At 39.0% G+C, this 17,885-nt stretch overlaps 1 protein-coding gene across 2 annotated transcripts in view; it reads left to right on the top strand.

Annotated features, from left to right (window-relative positions):
- The window catches only part of EPC2 (enhancer of polycomb homolog 2), a 50,818-nt gene that overhangs the window by 16,154 nt on the left and 16,779 nt on the right, over positions 1 to 17,885 (top strand). For both annotated transcript variants that reach the window (XM_040602930.1, XM_040602929.1), the window contains exons 2-6: positions 2,646 to 2,805; positions 10,488 to 10,633; positions 13,834 to 14,040; positions 14,840 to 14,988; positions 15,242 to 15,374. In XM_040602930.1, coding sequence (XP_040458864.1) covers positions 2,646 to 2,805; positions 10,488 to 10,633; positions 13,834 to 14,040; positions 14,840 to 14,988; positions 15,242 to 15,374 — 795 coding nt within the window. The remainder of the gene's footprint in view (positions 1 to 2,645; positions 2,806 to 10,487; positions 10,634 to 13,833; positions 14,041 to 14,839; positions 14,989 to 15,241; positions 15,375 to 17,885) is intronic.

The following is a 17,885-nucleotide window of genomic DNA, read 5'->3' as shown; positions in this document are numbered from 1 at the left end:
TGATGCTCCTCCACTTGTCAGTAGCGAGGCTGCTCTTGCAACGCTCTTTGCTGTTACTCTGCTTTCCCCAAATTTCTCAAAGCTGTTGAGAAACTCTAAGATAATCTATCAGTGGGCTGCCAAGAGTGGCTAAAAGCTTGGACTGTAGGTACTATGAGGAGAGAGTGAAGCAACTGCTCTTGTTACCTTTGGCAAAAGAGGGTTACTGAACAGCCTCACTGTTCAGTAACTGAAGCAGGTTACTTAGTGAGGCTGTGGAAACTGGAGGTTTTCAGGACTTGAAAAAGTCATGGCTGACCTACCTAGTGTTGGAGATAATTGTCTTCAAATAGGAGTTGAAGTCTCCTCCACAAGTCCTTCCTAAAAGCATTTCTGTGGTACTCCCGTGTACTGTGTTGTTAACTGTTACGAGACAACTCTAGGGACATCAATTGAAAGCAACACAGTAATGAAACAAATTTTATTTAGCTGAATTATCTACTCAGCGCTGTGAAGCTCTCCAAGGCAGATTTTAGTGGTGGAGTGACAGATTTACTCAGTATGTAGTAACTCAAGCAGATCACACCAGATACTTGATTGCATGCTTGTCTTAATTCTAATAGCATTCACTTGGGAGCCCCTGATAGTTTGATTTAATGTTGCTTCATCTGCTACAGGAGATTCCCAAAGCTGCTCTTTCAGTCACTGATTTGTTATATTCTAACTTTGCAGAAATTGCATTATTTGTGTTTCTGCAAGATCTTAATATTCAAAAGGGTATAATTTATTCAATGTCATTTACATGCTTTTAAAGATTTGCTTTCATTCACTATTTTTTTTTAATTTTTTTTTTACTAATGTTTCATAGAATTAAATTCTATTCTTGAGACAATTTACCAAGCATGTAGCACAGAATCTCTGCATGCAGGACCACCACGTGTGCCAGACTGCATTGCAATCAGGTTACTGAAATGCAGGCCAGTTCTGTTAGTGGTGGTGATGCCTGACAGCTGCTTGTGCACCCAGTCAGTCACTGGTGCTAATTGTGGGGAGGGCTACCCCCAGAAAACTGAAGGAGGAGATAGAGTAGCAAGGTCTTTTTTTGTTTGTTTTGTTTTGTTTGTGGGATGCTTTTTTTTTTTTCCCCTGTTCAGAAAAAATAATCTTTCCAGCAGTTAGGTATGTGAGAATGGCTAGAGGACCACCTGAAGCCCCTGGGAAAAGCAAGGTAAGGTTGCATAGATCTCTGACAGAGTTGAGCTTCAATTTTGAGTTGATGTTCTGCTATGTCATCCTGCCTGCCTTTGAATTTTGGAAGCTGGAGGCAAGAATGCTATGGTGAGGAAAAACAGTGAAAGGAGAACAAAACTTTCAGGCTCCTGGCTCCACTAGAGACTAGTAGTTAATTGGCTAGGAGACTGCACTTTGCTTGTTCTATATTTGACTTAGATGGATGGAGAGCTCATGAATTTCCCAAGTAAATGGCTGCAGTGATTTAAGATCTTGTCCTGGTGCAGACTACTGCTCTTCCTTTTTACTGGACATACAGAAGACAGCATGTGCCACCGCAGCCATTTGGAGTCTTGGCATGAGACGTTTTTGTCATAGGCTGCACTGGAGGGCCTGAGGCATACACTTAGACGGTACAACTGCCAGCCTCTGGCTCAAGGAGACTGCAAGAGGGGTAGCATTGACAATCACCCCAGCATCTGACAGGCTGCCAGACAGGCTTCTTTTGTGGCTGGTCAGTTCGTATCAGGTGTTCTGCTGACTGCACGGGAACGATACACAGTACTGTAAACCAGAACAGTGCAGTTGTACTGGTTGTCTTTAGCAAGGTTTACATGAGTATTCATGAAAAGCCTTCAAGAGAAAAGTTACAGCTTAGTGCTAACTTGCAGCAGTAGGTAGGTTTCGCTGAGTTAACAAATAAAATTGTGTGAAAAAAATCTTTGTCAACTAATACATTTATTATGAAATTTATTTCACTTGCAATGATTCTGTAGAAATTGTGACTCCTGTCCTGTGAGAATAAAGTGAAGTGATACCTGTTTAGGGAGCCCATTCTCTCTGAGTCCTACTCTGTGAGAACTGCTCTTTGTGTTGCTCTTAACTAGTTGAACTTCCAAAGAAAGCAAGCTGGTAAGAATTGCTGGGTAGACAGGAATAATGAAATAAGCTATTATTTTGATTTGAATCAGTTGCTTACAATACTTTAAAGGTCTTACTATGCATCTGTTAACTGAACTTGCATAAAGTTTTTCTCTGTGACAGGTTTTGATGGATTTGGCTTATACCAGCCCAAATTTTCTGCTTAATTTATTTTGTGTAGTTTGAATGTTTGACTTTTTCCCAGTCTGGTAGAAGGTGTGGGCTATTGCCTGAACAAAGGGTTCTTTTCAACTTTGTAGTCCTGCCTTAAATTCACTGGAGCTCCAAGAGTCCTGTCAGTTAGGAATCCATGGTATAGTAGATGATGGAGAACACACCTTCCAGCCTGGAAGCAAGCACCTTGCTGTCCTCTAAAATACAGTGCAGCCTCAACTCTTATCTGTGCCTCCTGCAGAACACCAGGAAGACAGTAGGAAAAAAGGATGAGTGTCTTTGTTTATGTTTCTGTATGCTGATACCGAAATAAACAAACTCTTAAATTTCTTCTCTTGCAGGAACATCATTTGCAACGGGCTATCTCAGCACAACAAGTTTTCAGAGAAAAGAAAGAGAGCATGGTTATCCCAGTCCCTGAAGCGGAGAGCAATGTCAATTATTACAATCGTTTGTATAAAGGAGAGTTTAAGCAACCAAAGCAGTTCATTCACATTCAACGTAAGTTAACAAATGTTGGGTTTGTGTGTCTTGTCTGTCCCCCCACCTCCCTGCCACCCCCCCCAGTCCTTTAATTAACTTGAGTAATCCTCAAACAGTCTTGAAGACAAAGTTGCCACAATATTCAGAAAGTGGGAGGACTGAAAAGTCTGGGTGGGATTTATATAAGAGATACTAGAATTTACATATATCTGGAAGACTATAGGGTTGAAAGTAAATGTGAAGTGTTCTCTGCTGCATTTGTTTATGGGCTCTGTGCTGATGCTATATGTCCATGTACAGTAGCTGGGCAAGCCTTATCCTGTCTGTTGGTCATCCAGTAATGATCAAGCCATTCTTATTTATTTTTTTTTATTTGTAATTCTGAGAAGAAATAACTAAACCAGCAAAGCTGCCTCCTAGTTGCTTATACTAATGCAGGGAGTGGAAGAGGCGTTGTTACTGCTCACTGAATGAGTCTGGAATGCCTGTTACCTCAAAGTTCCATATAAATGGAGATCAAAAAAATAGAAGAGTATTTGTAATGAAACCTGCCTTCATTTTATTGATCGTAATAGAGTTAATGGAGGTTCTGTTTCAGCTGTTCTAACAGTGGAGTTCAAGCTATGCAATGTGGCATGGATGTATTCTGGGCTATGGGTAATGGTTATTTGCGTTTTGCTAGAACTATGGAGTTCCCTTTCTGTGGGGAACTCTGAGCTTATTTTATAGGTCAAATGAAGTATTCTTTTGCATGAGTTTAGCTTCCTGTGTCTTAAAAGATCCAATTAATTTATCTAAACTTGCAGTTAATTACAGTGGTCTCTGAATTTTAACACTTCTTTTTGGTTGCTGCTCTGTTGACAAGTGACACACATTTATAAATCATTTATTCCTTGGCACACAGATCATGTCTGTGTGGTTCTAGGGGGTTGTTTTGTGGCTTGGGAGTTCTCCCAGGAGTTGTGTTGTTTTTTTTTTAAGTAAAACCTTAGATTCAATTACTGCAGCGTCTTGTCAGTCCTCATGGTAAAGCACAAATTCAGTCCTGGGTCTCTGCGGAGAAAACTTCTCATCACCAGTTAGTTCACAGTTTTGGTTCTTAGTTGTATTGGAAAGACTAATGTCAGGGGTATGATAAAACACCTTCAACAGGAATGTGGTCCTCTTGCCAGGCAGAATGTGTTGATAATCTTTTTCACACATTTCTTCAGCTGCCTCGACAAGAGGCTTTTGACCTGCATGTAGATTTGAGCAGGGAAAGCATTTTACGTTTCTGTGTCTTCTGCTTATAGACAGAACTGCAATTGAAGTTAGGCAAAGATTCTTAAGCCCAATACCAGCTATATATTGAAGGCCCTGGCATCATTTCTCACCAGCATGGTGAAGGCTTCTATTTTTTCTATGTATTCACAAAATAAGAGATTTTTGGAAATAACTTTGCATTTGGAAATGCTTAAGATCTTCCATGATATGGTATAGATCATACTGGTAATGTGAGAAATGAGCTAGAAGGAAATTAAGTAATTTCTCTCCTTATTACAAGAAAGAAACCTGCAAGCAAGGGAGGTTGAATTAACTGAAATGAAGCTGCTGAATGAGAAATGTATTTTATTCTTTTCTTTGGACATTGCCAGTAACACTGTAAATATTGTTAATAAACGTGTCTGAAAGTTTTAAACATATTATGCCAAAATGTTCTTTGTTTTGTTGAGACTCACAGTCTTTCCGGACAGAATTGCAGTAGGTATTTAAGCTGAAAATAAACATCAGATCCTGCTCCAAGATAATTTTTCCCACATACTCTGGTTGGAGTAGGTGTGATACAAGCCAGCTTTATGCTACATAAACTGCTTAGAAATTCTGTTTTCATGTTAAAAGCACAAAGAGCAACAAAACTTTGGGCAGGGAAGTTATGTAAACTGATAGATGCCAAGAGGTCACGTACTGTAGTGAATACTTACTGGTGGTTATTTCTAGCAAATTATGTTTTGCTGTTCATCTGGTAGCCAAGGATTTTAATATTTTTAACTTACCAGTGATTCCAAGCAGAGAAGAGTTAATTTCTTTGAGGCATGGAATTCATGGATAAGCATGGTTCCAGGTACTAGTTGACCTAGGTAGCACCAACTCAGGTGACTTTGAACTGAATATAAAACAAAAGCCTTGAACTACTCTAATTATTCCAGTATGCTTAATAATTTAACAAGAATGTTTCTAGTTCCAGTATCATGAAGATGCATTGTAAGTTATTAATATGCAGTAAAGAGAATAGGTTAAGTACACTTGTACCTGTGCTAGAATTATAGCTAAGTGGGTGTAAGAAAATCACTGTCCATAACAGAAATAGTAAGAATGGCACCAAAAAAAAAAAGTAATTTACATGTGTGTGTATATAAAGGGTAATGATACCAAACTAATGTTTTATCATAAGTAACAGAGATTGTTCAAATATAGGTCAAATAATCATCATTAAGTTGTATGGGATGAACTCTAGTCACTCTTTAAATTAAAAAAACCCCAAAACCAAACCACAAGAAACACAAGTGAAGCGTGTGCATTTCTTGTAACTGAGAGTTGGCTGGTTTTTATTCATGGTGTGTTCCATGTGTTTAGAAGTTGCTGTAGCAGGATCTGTTCAGGCTGTGGGCTTACGGCCTAGGTGTGTAAACAGGTATATATATTGCACCTTCCCTGTGAGCTGTTTCGGTGCTGCAGACTTGCCACTGAGCTGGTGTTTTGCTGGTTTGTTACTACTTTGGCTATAACTACCGTGATGTGGTGGTTCATTTGCTCTTGGTCAGTACAGATGTAGCTGCTGCCATCAGGATTGACACTGCTCCTTTCTTACTGCCAGCGTGCCTCTGGTGGCAGTTGTGTTCATGGGTGAGTCAGCTCTGGGAAGTGATCTGGCAGAAAGCTTATCTTTCATTTTTTGGTTAGGTGAACCTCCATACTACGTATCAGTTTTCTGTTGTGGCTTGTTGCATGATTGCTGGTGTAGCAAGGTGATAGGAACGTGGCTTACTGGGGAGGGAAGCTAGTGGAACCGCTTGTTTCAGTGGTAACTCATGCCGATGACAGCTTAAAATGACTGTGGAACCACAGCCTTAATTTTGTTAAGTAAATTAAATTAGTTAATTTAGCTAAGTTAAACCGAATTTAGTGTAACTTACAGAAATGCAGTTTGTTTTTAAGTTAGTATAAACCCAGCTCCTAGGGGAGCTTAAGTAAACAAAAGCAAATCTGTCTGACAGGTACTGCCATTGGGAATGGTTAAAGTGGTAGAGGATGTAAACTGGGATGTTGGTTCTGCAACAGCAATTAGCAAGCAAAAAAGTTTTGAGCATTCATATGAAGTAAACTTAATGGGTAGGATCACTGGGGCCCTGTCTAACAGTGCACTGTAGAAACATGCAGTGTGGAGGAATGCAGCAGCTTTGGAGTAGGAGAGCTAGATTCATCAGTCAATCACAAGAATTTCCCAGGAATAACCAAGAAAAAGGGATATAGGTCCATTTTTAACTATGTGAACTGGCAGATTGGTTGCTCTTAGAATGCTGTGTTTAACTAGTAGCGGGTCATCTGAAATACAGTGCTTTCTGTGGCTGAGTGGTTTTGCGCTAATTCGTGCAGGCGTGAATGAACAGTTCCACCTGTTGCTATGGCAGGGGTAGGAGCAGAGCGGTGGTGATGGGTGGTTACATCAGGGAGCACATAAACCACCTGTGTCTTGTGATGGCTTTTGAAGCCAGCAAGCTGCCATACTGGAGGCCAACTCCAGGATGAAAGATGTCTTCTTCTGGAACCAGTACAGTTCACTCAGTGCTTGGGAAAAGAAGAAAAGTGGTGATTGAGGATGGCACTGAAGGTGTGTTTTGGAGAGCAATGATAGATAAAGGGAAGGTGGACACTTGAGGAGTGTCTGAGAGCTGTGGTGAGCCAGCTTGGGTCGATTAACTCGTTATGATTGCATGCATTGGTTAGAGCAATAGCATTGCATTTCCCGAGCCTCATATGCTTCCACAGGCTGCTGAGGCTCTGTGGCCTTCCTTTCTGCATTGACACAGGAGTTAGAATACAAGCGTTGCTTCCATTACTTCAGTGTCCTTAACCTGCAGCCTCCATGTAAACCCCCTTTCTTTGAGAGCGAACTGTATTGGTAACTACAGGTCATGAAAATAGTATGAGAGGCATTGCTAGCAAAAGAAAAGCATTGCGAGATGGTATGACAAACAGCGTGTGTGACAAGGGCTACTACTGTTCTCACATCACAGTACTGACGTCTTTTTGTTTAAGAAAGTGAGACTGGATTTATTTGATTTAATTTGTTCCTGGCAAGTACATGTTGGATACCTTTTATCTTGTCATCTTGATTATTTCTCAAAATATTTTTGTAGAGTTGAAGTTCAGGGTGTAGTTTTTGGGTTTTGTTTTTGTTTTCTTAATGATTACAGGTTTTTTCGATTTTCCAGTTCTTCAGCACTTCATTTGTTATTCATGAAGTCTCAAAATGACTGCTAAGAGGGCTGATGTTTTATGAGCAAATAATTTAGTCCAACATATGAAGTTAGGCGGACTTGATATGTTACCTAGCTGCAGTTCACAGGGGCAGATGAACCAATGTAATCGTTGGAGGCGAGGTTCCACTTTGCTTCCCTGTTCCACTTCTGGTTGCACACGCACCTCTGTGTGTCTTGAACTGGTCCTGGTGTTTACCGGGTGCCCCTGCAAACTGGTTTGGCTTGCTAGCAGTGGGAGGGAGGGACTCCCCTGTTTTCAGCAAAGATGTACTGTAGGGTTGCATTAGGTGCTGGCAGTGCGGTAATCTGCCTTCCCTTTTTGAGACGGAGATCTTGCCGTCTTGTCACTACTATTCATAATGCATTCCTGGGAGTGGTTGGTCTTCTAAGTTGCTTGTCGGTGGAATGGTTGGGCTTCTTTTCTTCTTGCTAGCCTTAGTGTCTCCTTAGCATCTCACTTGAGCCTGCCTGATTTAGTTCTGAAAGGTGGTGCAGGAAGGTACATGGTTCAAGACAAAGGCAAGTTCACTGGCACTGCTTACAATTTACAGGTGAACAGCATCACGTCTTCTCTGCATAGGGATCTTCCTGCTCTCTGGTAGTCTGGTTTAAAGAAATTGTCTTAAAACGTTATGTTTGCAGGGAATTGATTACCTGATCAGTAGATAATTTAGTAATAGGTTGACATTGCTTTTTTTTTTTATCTGTAAGATCTAACATCTGTCTGAGGGTAAACAAGCAGTGCCTTTTCTGCACTTGTATGGATTTCTGGGTATTGTCACATCATCTGCAAAAACATGGTTAAACATCTGTTTTTTGGAGTAGAGAGACCGGCTTTATTGTTAGGAGAGTTTTTCCAAAATAACGGGAATACCTGGTCTAGAAAATTTTGACCACCTCCCTTGAGCAGAGTTGTGGGTATGTGATTTCACAGTGTACATTAGGGCTGTAGTAGTTTCATAGGCACTGGGGGTGGTCTTGGGTCAGGGAAAACAACTGAAATTACTTTCTGGTGAAAGTGGTAGCTCATGCTTAAGAGGTCAGTGAATTACAGGTTGTAGTGGAGGGGAAGTGCAATATCAGGGATCGTTCCACAGCAGCAGAAGTAGGAGCTGCCAGGGCTGGACTTCCCTGGCAGAGCTCTGAAGAATTCTGAAATGCTGGTGTATGACAGTTGGAGTCAGACATATTCAGCCCACGTTTGAGCACAGGTCAGTGCTATACGAGAGAGAAGCTTTTTCCAGTGTTGGGAAGTGAGGGTTACAGCTCAGACGGGACAATTCACCGCGTTTCGGTCTGTGGCTGATGTGATGGTGATGTGATGTGGGTGATGTGATGCTGGTGCCAACACTGTGCTCCCAGGTGGCTCTGCTGGGACCACACGGGAGAAGTTGGAGCAAAGCTTACAGGCACTGAAGATGGTAGGTAGCAGACTGGTTTCATCAAGTCCAGCGCAGGCCCTTGGCTGCTAGTTTGTTGTTTGGCTGTTCAGCTTATTGGACAGGATCATGTGACGATCACCCCAGGTACTTTAAATCTAAGTGCATAGTTTGGCCTGGTGATATTTTTAGTGCATTTTTACAAACTGAATTATTTTTTTTAAAAAGGGTCAGTTTTTATCTCAAAACTTATGCCAGATGCCACTGGAGAAGCAGGATCCAGTGCTGTAAGCTGTAGCGCAAATATGGTGGTTAGAGGGAGAGCTGTGGGTCATGTGCCCAATGACAGTGTCTTAATAAAAGTTGCATAGCAACTTTATTTATCGAATTAATATTATTAATAATTCCATTTGATACATAGTTACAGTCTGCTACGTTAATTTCTTCTTGAAATAAATTTTTATTGCATGCTTACACTGTGTGTGTTCATGTTTGGCCGGAGAAGCCTTCTCACCATGTGGTATTGTCAGAGTTTGTAGTTGAGCACTGTCTCTTCCGAGAGGTAGCAATTTACAGCTGGAAGTGGTGAGGGACTGCTTGTGAGCACTTCTCAGCTGTATCTGACAGAGCTTCCATGCGTAGCCAAGTAGATTACATGCTGGTAGTGGTTTAGCTATTCTGTTTCAGAAAGAGGGGTCTTGGGCTAGTTTGCAATATGGCAAGAGTATGCTGCTTACCACCTGTGTGTTGACTGGCCAGACCATGGGAGAGAATATACTATAATTTGCTTTAAAGATTTTATTATTTTTTTTCAGTGTTTTTCTTTTGTTCCTGGTCTTCCAAGCTTTTGTTTTAAGGCTTTCACAGGGGAAGAGTCTTTACTGGAAAGCTCAGTAGCAGAGGTTTTCTTGAAGTTAGTGCTCAGATATAGCCGTGAGTTAAGAGCATAAATATAAGTGCTGTTTGTCTAATAAGAACAGCATGTATTTCAAGAACCCTTCGCTGCTGTTAATACAGTTACTTGTTGATTGAATTATTTGGAGTGTTGTAGTTCTGCTTTTGGTGAGACCAGAAACTTTGTCTAAATGTGGAAAACTAATAGCACAATCTGTAATAAATGAACTTGCTCTTTGCTGAGTATGTGGGAATATTCAGGTTCTACATCTAGAGTTGAGTTGGTTTGGAAGAAAAGGTAACAATTCCCACAGTTAGTCTAGCATAGTTTGTGTCACAGTTATATGAAGGAAAAAAAATAATAAAAAGGTTTAGTCTATTAAGTATTTTAAGATTCCAGATTTGTTAACTATTTAAAAATAAGCAACTGACATTTTATTAGAGCTTCAGTGTAAGTGATTTTTCTCCAAGTCTGGGATTCGATTGAAAATTATCTTAATTGTTAAGAATCTTACTGTGATACTCTGGAGGACCTTTATTATAACAACAGTAAGAAACATTTTTGCTCTTGTTTTGTAAAGATATATTAAAACTTCTGTGCATCTGTGGATTATTTTTTAACTAAAGCTTTTTTCCCTGTCACCCCTTCAAACCATTTGAAATAAAATGAAATTTCTTTGATTCTTCTCATATTGGAAGTCAGACACAAGCAACTTCTAACTACTATCTTGCGGCTGTTTTATGGGGAAACTTTTTAGTGTAATGAAAAAAGTATTACAGCAGAGATGTGATAATCTGAAATTGTATCACTCATTTTATTTGATTGTCATATGCATGCTTCTGTATTTCCATAGTTTGTTGTTTCCCAAGCATTTCAGATTTTTCTGTGTGTATATTTTTGTTTCAGCTTTTAATCTGGACAACGAACAGCCAGATTATGATATGGATTCTGAGGATGAAACCTTACTGAACAGACTAAATCGGAAGATGGAAATCAAGCCGCTGCAGTTTGAAATAATGGTTGACAGACTCGAAAAAGCCAGTTCTAGTCAGGTATTGTACTGTTAAGAAATCATGGAGGTTTCTTGATGTCTGCATTTTCTGATGGGGTGGTTCTGGGTGGTTTTTCATTTGCTAACTCAGTGTTTTATTTCCTACTAACAGAGTAAGTTGTGTTTGTGTGAGTCTGCAGTTAAACAGAAATTGCATTACTGTCCTTTATTGTCAATATTGGTAACTTTGAAGAAAAACAGGGGGGGAGGGAGCTTTGGGGGGCTGGTTGGAGGGAGTTGTTCTTAAATGCTAATGCCTGACCACAGCATGTTAGAGAGTACAGCTTAAAACATCTGGTTTTGCCTGGGTTGGTATGGAAGAAGCTTGTGGTGATCAGTAGGGCTATAGATTTGGCTATAAACATAAGAGAATCCAAAATCTTTGTTTCATTTGGTATGGGTGGACATTGACCTTAGTTGACATTTGAAGTGAAGCAAAGCATTTGTGAAGGTTGGGCCCTTGGAGTAGAAACTGCACAGATGCCAGAAAAAGTTATACTCAAATTCGGACTTGGAGGCTGGTTTCTTTGCTTTAGAAGTAGGTGTGTGCTGTGTGTTACTTTGTCATGGATAGAAGGTGCCAGTATCTTAACATCAGTTCCTATGGTGTTCCAAGATGCCAGTGTCTGGAGAAGGGTCTTAAAGCCAAAAATGTTACTCAAAAGTTACATCTGAAGGATCAGTTTCTGAAAGGCAAGTTTGAAATAGGTAGAGTTATTTCTCAGTGAGATGGATGTTTCGCAGGAGAGAAAAAATCCATTGCAGGATCTGCAGCTCTGCCTCAGTTAGTTAGCCTGATTTAGTTCAATGCTATGTGTTGAGAGCCCAGATCTTGTATTCTCTACGTCTTAGAGCAACTTTAACAAGGATTAGGTAAACATTTCTTACTGTGCTAAGAAGATGGGATGTGAAGAAAAAAACCTGCAGAGTACACTGGATGATAACTTGTAGAACATGTGGTACTTGGATCTCTTAGAGCTTTGATATAGTTAACACTGTTTTGACTTACAGTTAAAGCAGTTCTGATTATCAGTTTTCAAGGTTAATTTGCATCCTCCTTATGTTCGTTTCATCTTTCCTGATTGCGTGAATAATGAAGATAAATTTAAGAACTGAATGATGTTTTCCTAAAATAAAATATTATGAGAAATTTTTCTCTGTGGGGAGCCGCCCCTTTCTCTTTCCCTTAAATGTAAATAACACCGAAACATAGCAGAACCAGAAAGTGCTTATTTAAGGAAGTCCATGACAGAAAAGCTGTTATGTGCACATGAAGCACTGTAATTGATTCTCATAGCATAGACTCCCTCTTTAAGGTGTGTGAAGAGAAATTCCTCTTTGCCGATTAAATCTGCGTGGAACTTCATGTATAGTATTTTTTGCCTGACTTCAGGGATTGTGAATTGTGTGTTCAAGCTTTTTGTCCTACTTTTGGGCTACAGAAAATTTTCAGCTGATATTGAGTAGCTCTGTTTTAAGCTCTGTGTTAGGAATGCTAAGACAAAAAAAATTCTTGCAGGTTACTGGAGCCTGGGAAAGAAAGAAGTTTGGCTGCCTGGCAGATTCCTTCCCCACATGGGGTTATAGTGCTCTCAAATCCTGCTTGGAGCTACTATACAGTTTGCTTCAGTTTACATGACTTACCTCTGAAATACAAAAGGATGCTGGTGGCAGTGCCTTCCTCGCCAAGGAGGGGGTTCCAGACATTCCTCTTGGGCTTTTTGGTAACCTGATTTAAGTAGGGAATATAGAGATTGCATCCATGTTACCTGCAAAAACAAGCAAGCAGGGTTAATTTAATGTTGCTAACTGTGCACTCAAGTCAGAGTAGATTTTTTTTTTTTTAATTAAGAAATATGTTAATGGAAAAAAGGGAGCAAAGGACAAACAAGACTGAAATCGTTTTTAAGCACTGTTCACAGTGATGGAGCGATGTTTAAGTTGTGTGTTAGCTACATACATAATCATATCAACTTTTACATGTGGGTAGGATATGCTGGTGAGTATGTGTGTTTGATTAACCAGGCTAATGTCCATTCTAGTTAGAACAGATGCAAAATTATTGTTTTAATACTGCACAGAGGCATTAGTAGCCTGTTGGGTTTTTGGTGTTTGTTTTTTTTTTTTTCTTCTTTTAAAAACAGTTCTGTGTTTTTCTAGTTCTAGTGTAGATTGCAAGGGTTTTATTCTGCTCTGGCTGGAATTAACACTTATATAGTAGCAGTGGTTCTAGTTCGGATAGCCATATTTTTCTGAAATGTGTTGTTTCTTTTTCTGCTTACCCTAATGTAGGGACAAGATTTAACATAGTTTGGCATGTTGTAGAACTGCAAATTTAGGTTGTCCAGTTGATACTTTTCAAGTTACAGGGAAGATGAAATGCTGTGCAAATTCTGTTTTAAGTAATATTAGAGATACTGTTTTCTTTTTATTTAATGAATGGGTTTCAGATGGTATGAGCATGTTAAGCAAACATACTAGTTAATCAATGATGGGGTTTGCATTTATTTAGAGTCTGATTGCCATATAAAAAGCCGAACATTAAATGATAACTTTTCTTCTTTTTATTACCTGTGTTTAACTATCTCCTACTGAAATAACTTAGCTAAGGTGTGCACATCTTTGTGTCTCTGAGCTGTAATAAATAGGGACAGTCATTATCCTTTTCTATCACAAAATAAACATTTTGGGGTAAAAATTAAGAAACTGATTTACTTCAGAATATTTTCTGTCTACAGTAAAATATCTTCTAGTGGAATCAACATTAAACTGCAAAGAATCATACATTAATAATGGCTAACCAATAAGAAACTTCTGTTTTTAGGGAGAGAAATAGCCAAGTTACTGATTTTCAAATGATGATCTGCAGATTGTAGTAAGTCGTTTATATCCTGTGCTTGTAATTTTTTCAAAACATGTTTTCAGATTTCATGAAGAATTGATGAAGTGCTAGACTACTGTCTGAAAGTTTCTGAGAGATGATGATGCTAGTTCAGAAGAGTTGGGAACTATATATCTAACTTAGGAAGACCAAGTGGTGGCTTAAGTTCTTCCATTTAGATACTTTTTCCTCCCTTTACTCTTGTGCTGGAAAAGAATTAAGTTTATTTAGAAAGCATACAAGAGATGTGTGGTGATTTTTCTCCCTGTACCACCACCTCACCCCCATTCCAATTGCACCTTTTGAATTTTGTCTTTTAGCTCGTAACACTTCAAGAAGCTAAATTGCTGCTAAATGAGGATGACTACCTTATTAAGGCTGTATATGACTACTGGGTAAGAAAGCGTAAGAATTGCAGAGGGCCGTCTCTCATCCCCCAAATCAAACAAGAAAAGAGGGATGGCTCCACCAACAACGACCCTTATGTTGCCTTCCGGAGGAGAACTGAGAAGATGCAGACCAGAAAGGTAACTTGTCAGATTTCACTGTGTTAAATCTGTCACTTTAAATCCTGCGGTCACAGGAATTGTTTTGATTCCTGCCCAGCATCTTGTGGGATCTGTCCTACGGTATCCACAGTTACTGATCTGATTATCTCTATTAATAGTTGCAATATTGGATGACCCAGCTAAACTTCAGACCTCCTGAATGATGTAGCCAGTGTGTAATCCATCAGTTCTCTATAGAGAATTTACAGTCTGTCCGTTTTTTAGAAAGCTGAAACTCAAAACGTGATTTTTTTGTAGGTATTGGCACATAAACAAGCAGCTGCGGGACTTGCTAGGTTACAAACTTATTTTTCTGTGAAAAAGGGAAAAATTACGTTCCATTTGCCATGGAGTAAACAGTTCAGGCTTTTTATTTGTAGTATGAATTGATGTGAACTAGGTAATCTGTAATTACACAGTATTTTACATCAACTTTGTACACATATGTAGACAGCCTTACCATGTGCAGAATCAAGGTGGAAAAAGTGTTTTAGGAAGCCTTGAATTCCTTGTTCTGACAAACTTCTGCTGGGTTGATACAGAATCTGATCAGGCAAAGCAGGGGAGGAAATGGCTGAAAAGTTCTTTTTCAGTTTACTCTTACAAGTTAGTGTTTGTGTTTTGTGGCCTTGTTTACCAGCTAGGTTATGCTTTAGGAAAAGCAGCTTCTGAATGTACTTGTATGATTCTCACTTGCAGCAGCATTATGTAACTGTTTTTTGCTATTTATGCCTCCCAGGTTTTGCTTTGACTTAAAATTTGTTTAATCTTTCAATAGAATCGAAAGAATGATGAAGCATCTTATGAGAAGATGTTGAAATTAAGAAGAGAGTTTAGCAGAGCCATAACAATTTTGGAGATGATTAAGAGAAGAGAAAAAACAAAACGCGAGCTATTGCATTTAACATTAGAAGTTGTTGAGAAAAGGTAAAATTGCAAATTCTCATCTTTAAGAAGTAATTTATAATACCAAGGTTTTTAACTTTCATCAAATCTGAAAATACCTCCTATAATATATTCCTGTATCGGTGCTAGTCTTCTGAACACATGCACGGCCGAAGACTTGTGTAGCACCATAAACTTCAGAAGCTAAATTAGAAAGGGTTTTATGCAAACTGTTTGTTTGTGTCTTTCAAGCAAGTGGAAATGCATTATTATATTTTTAATCGTGTTTTTTTAGGTACCATTTGGGTGATTATGGAGGTGAAATCCTCAATGAAGTGAAGCTTAATAGACCTGAAAAAGAGATGAGCACAACTCCATCCACTCTTCATAATGGAAATCATCACAAAGTTCAAGAATGTAAAGTTAAGGTAAGCTTTCTTCTGCTGTGAGTCTCTTGCTACTGGTTCCATCACCCTTTTGGATATACCCAGGAGACTGGAAAACTGAGTAGGAGGCTGCTGTGCTTGAAGGTAGGAGTCCAGGAGACTGCTGTGTTTTTTCCAGTTCAATGGTTGTTGTCTTTCCCACCTAAGTTTTTAAACGTTTGGCTGGCATTGCTGTTTGTTTCTGTGAACAGCAGTGTTAGACTAGTCTCCATTTTTCTTCTTGGTTCTGTCTCTTTTGTTGTAAGGTGAAGTAAATGGGAAGGTGTTAAATGGCTAGCAGGACCTCATGAGATTGCCAAGTATAGCGAATTGTTTTTCCTTCTTACTTCAAAGGGAGACTAGTGCACTGAATTTTTCTGATGGTGGTGGTGTCCTTGAGCACTGACTGGCCCTCAGTGCAAAGATAGTCCTGAAAATACAGGATTTTACTGAATTACAGCTAGAATGCCAAAGGACTGTAGAAACTATTCTGAACTGTTACTGATCTTTGATTAGTAAAATTTCCAGGTGCAGGAATGCATCTGTTACCTTGTTGACAGCTGAAAGAAGTTGTAAGCAACTAATGTTTTCAAAAACACTTACTAGAATTTGTAGTAGTTAGTTATTACTGAGGCCTGTATGCTTCTCAGTAATGCCAAGTAGACATTTTTATATCTGCTTCTACATGGCCCTCAGCATATTAGGTAAGTAGCAAACATAGGAAGGTGGATGAAAGAGGCTAAATTTGGAAACCCCTAGTTTCTGCAAAAGGATGAGAGAGTGCTCAGAGAGTGAGTGCAGGATGTACAGCTCAAGTTGCCATGTGTGACACACTAGTTATTTTGTCTTTCTAAAACTAGCAAAGTTGTGGAGTGCTGTACTTAAAGCTACTTTGACAAAGCCTTCCTTTACATTTTTTTTGTTTGTTTTAATCTATAGAGGAACCTAATTAATCTAGTTTTATAATTTACCTTGTTAGTAACATCTGGAGAAGAAGAATATAAGAATAATACGTAGCTAGAAATGCTAAACTTTAATGGTTTGGGGTTTTTTTTGTCTTACGAAGAAACTTACTCCACAAAAAAAAAAAAAAAAAATTAAGAAAAATACAGCAAAGGGATCTCTATCTTCTGTCACTATTCAGTTCCAGTACCAAATCAGGTCATAATGTTTTGCATACTCATTATGATCTTCTTATGAGGACAGTCTATACATCTGTGCAAAAGAGCATTATAATCTTTTTCCAAAGGATCCTAGTTGACCATGACCATGACTGTATTTGTTGGTTCTGGTGATGTGTGGTTCCGATGAAATTAAATGGAAGCTAATAATATCGTCACAAGCAGCTTACACTACAAGCAGCACTGTTGACAAATGTATCCATTTTGGGTTAATGTTTTTAAGATTGCTACTTGAGAATAAGGTTTGGTGGGGTTTTTTTTGCAGTTAATACAAGCATTAATTGAAAAATTAACTGCTTCCAATCTTAGCATAATTGTATTACTACAAGTGATTGTCTGCTTGTCTTGTTTCTACTTCTTCATATCATGTTTCCTTTAACTTAAGCTATAAGTACCTACTGAAGTTATAAGTACATATTTTCCTCCTTAGTGGCTATCCTTGCTTTAAAACATAAATAATAGAAGGTCATGTGTTTGGAACAAACAAAAACTCTGAACAAACCAAAACAAAAAACCCAGGATACCGCTGCAAGCCATTTTAATGTCATTATAGTTATGAATGAAATACGGGTAGAAGAAGGATAAGACCTGATGTTCCACCGTTAATGTTGCAGGAAAGAAATGCACCCAACTTTGGAATTAAGACGTGGTTTTGAGGAAATAACCTGAAATACTAGTTCCTATAAAATGCTTGGATGCAAGGCTGGGGAGCTGAAGACCTTTTGAAATTTGTATTTAGCACCCGCGACACCTTGTGGTCACGGAGTTTACTCCAAGCCCCCGGCCGCGGTTCTTGGGCAGGGGTCTTTGTTGGGCCGGCAGCTTTGCCTCTCCCGTTATGGAGCTCAGCTCCTTTACTAGGGCCGTTGTTGATAAGTGTAGTTTGGAGCAGACAAACACTTTTTCAGAACTGCCCTGGCTTTAACTTACAATAGAGAATTTTTCAAGTGGAGTAATCTGCCTTTGAATTTAAAAGCTTTGAGGTCTGATAGCATTTGTGTTCAAGAGAATGGTTTAATATTCATGGAGTTGCTTACTATGGGGGGGGTTTATGTTCGCAAGATCTTAAATAGCAAACCCAAATTAAAAGTGCATCTTTTCAAAAATACAAGCTGAGAAACACGAAACAAATCAGATTGTTTCTTTTGAACATATCAGAGCAGGTCAGAAAATCAGAAGCGCTTACCACAGAAAACTGAGATTTCAGAAAATAATCAGATTAGGATTTCTAGTTACAGTATACTGAGAGTACTACAAAGCCAGGAACCTCTTAAGTAGCCATGTGGCTTGAAAACTTTCAGCTTATTAATAAATACCCATAAAGACAATTGGA

This window comes from Falco naumanni, chromosome 8, assembly GCF_017639655.2.
Source record: "Falco naumanni isolate bFalNau1 chromosome 8, bFalNau1.pat, whole genome shotgun sequence".
Classification (NCBI taxonomy): domain Eukaryota; kingdom Metazoa; phylum Chordata; class Aves; order Falconiformes; family Falconidae; genus Falco; species Falco naumanni.
This window is presented reverse-complemented; position numbering and strand designations above follow the sequence as displayed.